The following is an 8,419-nucleotide window of genomic DNA, read 5'->3' as shown; positions in this document are numbered from 1 at the left end:
AACAGGACAGACAATAGGATTTTATTTATTTTTACACTACATTTTCACTGAAAGCTGACCGATGTTGTTATACCGTAATTTTATTTCCTGAAGAGGTTGTTTGGAAAATTGCAATCTGAAAAGTAACCAAAGCTGCTTAAGAGGTTATTGTGTTTTGAATGTGTTTCAAATTAAAAATAAAGGGAAATAGTGTAGGAATAACTTGTATAACGTTTTTATTAACAAATAGTAATATAAAACCTTGTTTTCCCTGTTTGAGACCTTAAAAAATAGACTGCAACTTATATGCCAGTGCGACTTATATTCTGAGTTTTACGGTAATTTGTCCACCAGAAGGCTCTGACAAGTTTACTTTTTAACTGTAAAATGGCCACTGTCTTGGTGACAGTTGTTAAAAAAACAAATTTAAAGGAGCACTCCACCAATTTCGTTCACGAGTTTCACCGTATTCATCATGACAAGATAACCAGAGAGGAGCTCAGTTCAGACACCTGAACCTGCATTACAAATTGGAGGTTTGGGATTTGAAAGAAGTGGGCATTCAAGCGTGCATGATAGGAAATGTAGTGTTTCTGGAGCGTAACCCATAAAAGGGACTAAAAGCGAAAATATTTTTGGTCTCTGCTTTTTCAGTTTTGACCAGTCTTTATTTAATCCATCATCATCCATCCACCATCTTATGAGTCCCTCAGCTTCATGGAAGTTTAATACTAAATCACTGGAGTGCTCTCTTGAAAGAACCTTTTCAAAAGCATTTTTTTTATTAGGCTATGTCAGTGCATAAATACATGACAGCCTAGTTGCCAGATGAAAACATTTGCATTGTACGCTTCCGCAAACCATGGATGTTACATTTGTGCGTTTCATACATAATATAATATCATTGTTTCTAAACTGAAGAAGTATATGAGCTGACTTTGTCATTGAGAGGTGGAGGGGATGGTGGATTTAGCAGCACAACACAGCTTTTCCCAGCTGTCTTTGTGGCATCAAAGCTGAATGTTTTTTACTGACTCCTCACCAAACATGGATGTTTTAAGTCAAAACATCATATTTTCCTAACCATAACCAAGTGGATTTTGTCCTTAAACCTAACCACACCTTCACCTTAGTGTTGTTGAGAAATGAAACGTTTCAAAATATCCGCTACAGTATAATGTTTGCAGAAACGTACAATGTAAACGTTGTTTCTGGCATTTGGGTTGAACATGAATATTAGCCAATATATGGCTATGGGATTTTTGTAAAACCCTCAGTGCTCTATTTCATGTTTCTTTAAAAAGAAATCCAGTACTGTTGTGAAATAAAGAGACTCAAAACACATAGGATTGGACATTTGAGGGTTTACTTCCAAGAAAGCCAAAGAATTGGTACATCATGACAATTTATAGTGTCTGACAAACAAGCAGTATCAGTTGACACACCTACAAGCTTTCCAATACACGCATTAAAAGGTGTTAAGCTGCTGTCTCCTCACCTACCCAAATTTGGTCAGAGTCCTATCAGGTCATCTGGCTGGAGTCATGTTAGGTTATCTATACTGTAAGAGTTCATGTCAGGTTAATACAAATTCATGCGGATTGAACAGTCATCTATCAAAGTATTCCAAGTTTTACATAGGGCTTTTTCTTGAAAAGTTGGGAAACAGAAGTGATCTGATCTAAGAATGTTGTAAATTACTATGTAAAGTTTCAGAAGAATAAAATCCACCCAACATGTCACCTAACTCTGCCACTTCCTGCTATTTCAACCTGATCATTAAAAAAAAAAAAAATCCATCAGCCTCAGTTTAAGGCTAACTCATAGATGTTAGCATGCTAACATGCTAAATGAAGAGGTTGAGCATGGTAAATATTTTACCTGTCAAGCCTGCTGATGTTAATATTAGCTCAAAGCACCGCTATGGCCAATCACAGCCTCACAGAGTTAGCATGGCTGTAGACTTTTAAACATGTTCAGTGTTACCACCTGAATGAAGTGAAACACATACTTGACTCTGACCTTGGAGAGGGGTTTGTCCTCAGTCAATCTGTCTGTCTGTCTTTCTGTCTAACTGACTGTGTCCTTGTTAGCAGCCTGTTGTTCTCACTGGTAGACTGGCTAAAACACCTGGACTCTGAGATCAAAATGTCTTCAGTGAAGTTTTTTAGGACTGAGGTGGAGGATAGTGTGTATTTCTAACTGCGCTCAGCTCCAGATGATTTACCACCGGACGTTCTCTGAGTTTCCCAAAAATCATTAAACCCCCCAGTCTGGCTGTGCTTCATGTTCCTGAACAAAGTATACCACCATTGATGTGCCTTTGGGAACTCCAGAGCAGGTAGTCCAGTGGATGTACATGTATAAAAATCTTCTGGGATGTATTCAGATCAGAGTGTACATCCACTTGACTAGTGCATCCTCCCTCCCCGACACAGTTCATGTGGGCACTGCAGAGCGCCACCTATAAGTGTCTACAGGATATTGTAGCAACTGATAGCTGATTTTCGTAACCAATATTCCTGTTTTGTCCTGTCTCTTTCTGTCTGTCCATCTGTTTGTCCCTCCGTCCATCTGTCTGTCTGTCTATCCGTCTTTTTCTAACTTCCTCCTTTGGTCTAAAATATTTTACTTGGTTTGGGCTGGTTTCGTTTTGAGTTTTTTATTCTCTTTTTTTCCCAACTTTTGTTTCATTTACAAATGCTTGTAACTGTAACAAACGGTTTATATTTGCAATTTCTGATGTGCAATGCTACCATAACATAAATGAACATATCATAACATTACTTTCTGTTATAAAAAAAATTGCATTTACATGCAATCCCACACATTCCTTACATTACAACCTTTTACCAAATCATGAAAACGTTCATGCTGACTGTTTAATTTGCTAATCTGAATGACCCTTCATAACTCCGCTCTGACCTTTGCCCTTTTACCTGTGTTTGTCATATTCATGTAGCCACGGGTTATGAGAAGTCACGCAGCCTCAATAATATATCCGGGATGACGGGCGCCCCGCTGCGCCTCACGCCCATCACCAACTCCACCTTCGAGCCCTTTGAGCCGCCTGGCCTCAGGCGATGCCACTCCCCCATTCCCTCCATCTTGTAGCATAGCCGACAGGGAAACACAACAAAATATCAACAACAACAGCAACAATGTTTTTTTTCTTTATCTTTTCTTCTGGGGAACATGCAAAAGAAAAAAAAGCATCAGCATGGAAGGAGTGTATCATGGACATTTGATTCATTTTAGCTGCTCTTTCATCACCATCACTCATGTTTTCCTCTTGACAGAAACAACAAGGAATTAGAGTTCTACTAGGCACTAGAGGGTCCTATTTTAAAACCACAGAATAGTTAAACCTTACTGATTAAGCTGAGATAGACGCTTAAGCAAACGTATTCAAAAATACACAAACACACACTAACACACCTGCCTTACTAACAGGGATAGAGTCTAGGTTAGTTTAGACTGATATGATAGCTGAGTTAGTTTACCTCTAGCTTTCCCTGTGCTACTTCTTGCCTGTATCTTGACACTGCACTTGCACTTCAATGCTTTAAGACCAATACTTAAGTGTAGCTATTAATAAGAGACTTTTCTAATAATAAGCTTCACAATGCACACATTCAAACACACAAACACTAACATATTACTGCAGCATGCATGTTTTTACATGAGACTCCAGAATAAGAACATACGTTATACCTTCAAGTAGGTTAAAAAAAGAAGAAGACAAAAAAAGAAGACATTTTTGTATACTTAAAGTAAAAATCATATCTCTGAAAAGGAAATACCCCAAACTGTAGCACCTCGGCACCTTTGAAAAAAGCCATGTAGGCTGTTAAGGTTTAGTTCTTTGTGTTAGATTGAGACCAAACAACCTCTATTGCACGCATGTGCAAATTTAATTGGTTTGTTCTCACTGTAGCTCTTAGAACAGGGAGCAAGAAGAGAAGGTGTTTTATTAGGTTGCAGATCACCTCCATGACTAACTTATGAAAGCAGCAGCAGCATCCCCTCCTTGTCTTTCTCCTGCTTCCTCCTCAGGCTTCAGACTCTCCTCAGACATCCACAGTATGTACTGCAGGAGAGCTTGATGAAAAATGATTTTTTTAATACCATGGACAGCTGGGGCAAGAAGCGTGTATGTCTCTGTCAGGGTGGGAGGCAGGTCATAGGACAGTGATTCCCAACCTCAGGAGTTGCAAAAATAAACCAGCAGTTGAGAGATAATTAAAAGATTATATATATTATCAAATATATTTATTGATACATGAAAATGTGATTTTTTTTTTCTATCACCTCCTATTTTAATTTGCAGCTGTAGATGTCCAATATTATATACAGGAAGCTCCATAATATAATGTACATTTAGGATAATGTAAATTTAATGTACATTTCCATTGTGGAATTGCACATTATGCTGATATCACCATGTGAGTCACCACTTTACAGATAATTACAACCCCATTCTAGTCAAGATCCCATCCAGATGCAGCATGAATTTTACACAAAATTGGCAAAAAGAAAATGTGATTCAATGTGCGTTTCCATCTGCTGCTATGAAACAAATATTATGGGTTGGTTCATTGAGATAAATAGTTTATGTAGCAAATTCTCCAGTCAGGTTTGTTTCGTGTATTTGTTTGTATTGTATTTTGTTTCTTTTTCTGTTTGTTTCATGTGTTAATGTGAGGAAGGTTACAGTCTCCTCATTGATCCGGAAACATCTGATGTTTTTCGTCTCTCCAGTGGAATCTTAAGTAACATGCTTAACGTGCTTCATGGTTTATTCCCTAAGTCTGTTTCTCACCATGCTACCAACTTTCTCACCTTAGCCAACTTTTTTTGCAATCTTTCAGTCTTTTTTTTTTTTTTTTTTTTTTCAGTTTTATAGTCTGTAAATGTTATTTCCCAGCATGAAGGTGAGAAAGTTTCACAGCCAAAATTCTGGTGTGAAATGTATTGTAAATTCTTTACTTGTTAAATTTATTTACCTGAAAGAAGTTTCAATATTTGATGCTGATTCTAGTTACAAAATACTGGAATCACCCCTATTTATCCACTGAGTGCCAAAAATCCCCAAACACAGAGGACATTACCTCAGTATCCTCTGTCTAAGATATGGCTCTGATTTGAGAATCTGCGGCATCTTTGTTTTAAAGGATCACAAGCTGACAAGGTTGGGAATCACTGCCAAAGGGGATGCCAGAGGAGCAGAGTTGGTATTGGCTGTATTGTTGCTCGACTCGACACCGCAGAGCTGGAGCATGAAACACATTTTGTAAAATAAATAGACCAAACAGCTATAGGAAAATAGAAAAAAACGTAGGTGAATATACATATGAACTTTTACCTTTAGCCTCACAAAGACCTCCAGTGTAGGCATCATGGAAGCTAGAGCATTAGGGTCTGATCTTTAACACACCAACACTCCTCACCTGCCCTCCACGCACTCTCACCTCTGCTTTCAAGAAAAGGATAAGGTGCAAATTTTAGAAGAAAGGGATGATCATTTCTCATTTCTTTGTTGTGCTTTCATTTAGTCATAAGCAAAGGCTAAAGGAACAGCACATATAAAGCTTGTTTGCTTTCTTTCTGAGAGTGAGATGAGATGATTGATGCCACTGTCATATCTGTGTATTAATAGACGGAGTCAGGATGCAGTAAGCCTAGCTTAGTATAAAGACTGGAAGCAGGGGGAAACACTTAGCCAGGCTCAGTCCAATATAAATGAGCAAAGCTGACTAATTAATGTGAAGTGTCATGTCTTTTTAAATGGTGCACAAATGTAAAGACAAAGGACAATTTGTGGTTGAGGTTGTGTTAATGTGCTAAAAGTATTAAGATCAACAGCCAGATGCGTTTTTGAGCAGAGCCAGGCTAGCTGTTGATAGCCTCTAAACTAGACTAACCACATTCTGATTCCAGCTCTGCTCTCGTTACATGAACAAAAGACTGATATTCATCCTTTTGCAGCATTCTCGGAAAGAAAGCAATTTAGCATTTTTCCAAAATGTTGAACTCTTCCTTTAATTTTTGGCTTTGGCTTTCTCTTCATCTGGAAAAGTTTTGGACATTGCAGATCAGCCTGAGTGTGAGAAGTCTGAGTTCATCCTGCCACCATCACCACCACCACCACCACCACCACCAACAGCGTTACTACTTGCACTGACTCCAGTGTGACTCAGCAGCCAGTGGCAATATTTTTAGTTTTTGGCTTCTCTTTCTTTCCCTTTTTGTCCGTCCTAAACCCTACCCGACCCCCCTCCCCCCTCCTCTTCTGTCTGTCCACCTCTTCTGTTTTATTCGGCTGCAACTGCTCAGTAGGAGGCACCGTGAATGGCTACTGGAGCGACAGCCCGTGGTAGAGGAAGAAGAGCGAACAACAAACACTGCAAGGGAAGAAGAGAGAGAACATGACAGCAGAGACAAACATAGAAATATGCAATGTAGATAGATAAGAGACAGCGGTGGTTAGATCTGTGTTTCTGTTCAGTTATGTTGTATTTGCTGCACGCGAGTGTGCACCTTGATGTTTGTGTGTGTGTGTGTGTGTGTGTGTGTGTGTGTGTGTGTGTGTGTGTGCGCATGTGTGTCCGGACCTGCATCTACCTCTGTACTAAGATGCACAAATGTGAACTCGTAAGAATACATTTTCTTTCAGATTAATTTAACAATATGTGTGATCACATGATAATGTCATCTTTCTGTCAGTGAGTTTCCTTTTATTGTTTTATTAATCTAAGTTCAAGGGTTTTTTTTCCCCCCTTAATATAAATGTCCTTATTGTTTTAAACTGGGATTGTTTGATGTTTCAGAAATGTAATTGATTTCAGAACTATGTCTTTGACTTATCCATCGTTTTCGACAGTAATTATGTGTCTGTTGGTTAAGTTTTAAATCCCTTGTCCTCATCTCTCGCTCTCTCCTTAATTCTCTCCCACCAGAAAGTAACAGAGAGCTTTAAGCCAGCAGGAAATCATTCCCTTCGATTTGCATTAGATTCTCAGATGAGAAGAAGTATCACTAACTACCCAGTGAACTGTTCAGGCAATAATATGCCTAAACAAGAACCAATTAAATGTGCTGAGGAAGTTTCTAAAGTGCTGTTCATCTTGTAAGGATTCAGAGGAATGTTTCTGTGCTTCGAGGTATCTCCAACTGTTACTTTTTACGTTGAAGCTGGGGGTGTTGGGAGATGAGAGCACCAAATGAGGAGACTTTGCCTGAGGAGCATATAATTGTTTTTTTTAAAGAACTGGTTTAAAATTTTGGGGGAAAAACACTTTATGTTAACTACTGTGGAGCTATAGCCAGAAATGGATTAGTCTAGTTTAGATTTAAGACTGGAAGCAGGGAGAAGTAGCTAGCTAGCCTGGATCTGACCAAATACAAAAAATACACTTTAGGCTGTATCTAATTTGATTAGCATGTGCAGAATAAACATGTAAAAATGAGCAAACTCACAGTGATGACAAGACTTCAAGAAGTCATTGCATCCTGGCCGCTATTCACTTTAGAGCTATAGCCAGAAAGTGATTGGCCTAGCTTAGATTTAAGACTGGAAGCAAGGGGCAATAGCTAGTCTGGCTCCGCCCAAATGCAAAAAAATCAGGCTGTTCTCATCAACTGTTTGTACGTTTTCCTACAAAAATTTGTACATATCGCATGTGATCATGAGCCAGTAATTCGTGCATAACCCATGTATTTTGGAAGCCTGCAATCATGTTACCAATGCGCTGACGGGAGTAAACAAGGAAGCGGTCCCAAGTGGTCTTGTGAGGGCGCAGGTTGGGATGGCGGATGGGTCACAAAACCACAGAGTTTTCCCTAGGACTTTCCCCAGGAGACGCTTGTTCAGAACTGTGTCAGCTTTGAGTCATTACAAGATACATCCTCACTGTGTTTCTTTTCCTAAACCTAACCACAGCAATTTTATTTGCGCAAATCTAACAGCTGTAACGTTATGTTAATAATGTACGTCACGTCATTCGTGGGGTACTGATTCATAGGATATTGTATTAACCGTTCTATGAGGATATGTTAAAAATATATATGCATTAGGCTATATCTAGTTTGTTTGGCATGTACAGAGCAGAAATGTAAAAATGAGCTACCTCACAGTGACAACAAGACTTCAGGAAGTCACCACATCCCGGCTGCTATGCACGAACAAATGGTATCTCCCTGTAAAACCACAATGTCATTTTGACAATGTACAACTGTTTATGTACGCAACAGGAGAGATACAGCATGTTAATTAGTGATGTTAAAAGTCATTGGTATGCATGACTATAGACATTTTAGGCCCAGGCTAGCTGATTCCCTTCTGCCTCCAGTCTTTACGCTAATGTAATAGCCTCCTGGCGCTAGCTCTGTACTGAGATTTTTATAGATTCCTCATCTCACCTTGCAAGAAAGTGAATGA

At 39.0% G+C, this 8,419-nt stretch overlaps 1 protein-coding gene across 4 annotated transcripts in view; it reads left to right on the top strand.

Moving 5' to 3' along the window:
• LOC126404988 (potassium voltage-gated channel subfamily C member 1-like) overlaps positions 1-8,419 on the top strand; it is a 170,455-nt gene that overhangs the window by 145,590 nt on the left and 16,446 nt on the right. The window contains exon 5 of one of the 4 annotated variants that reach the window (XM_050068469.1): positions 6,316-7,557. The exons of the other annotated variants lie outside the window; for them this stretch is intronic. Coding sequence (XP_049924426.1) covers positions 6,316-6,359 — 44 coding nt within the window. The 3' untranslated portion in view covers positions 6,360-7,557. Of the gene's footprint in view, positions 1-6,315; positions 7,558-8,419 lie in introns of those variants that run through there. 4 annotated transcript variants of the gene reach the window in all.

The sequence above is a fragment of the Epinephelus moara genome, chromosome 18 (assembly GCF_006386435.1).
Source record: "Epinephelus moara isolate mb chromosome 18, YSFRI_EMoa_1.0, whole genome shotgun sequence".
Taxonomy (NCBI): domain Eukaryota; kingdom Metazoa; phylum Chordata; class Actinopteri; order Perciformes; family Serranidae; genus Epinephelus; species Epinephelus moara.
This window is presented reverse-complemented; position numbering and strand designations above follow the sequence as displayed.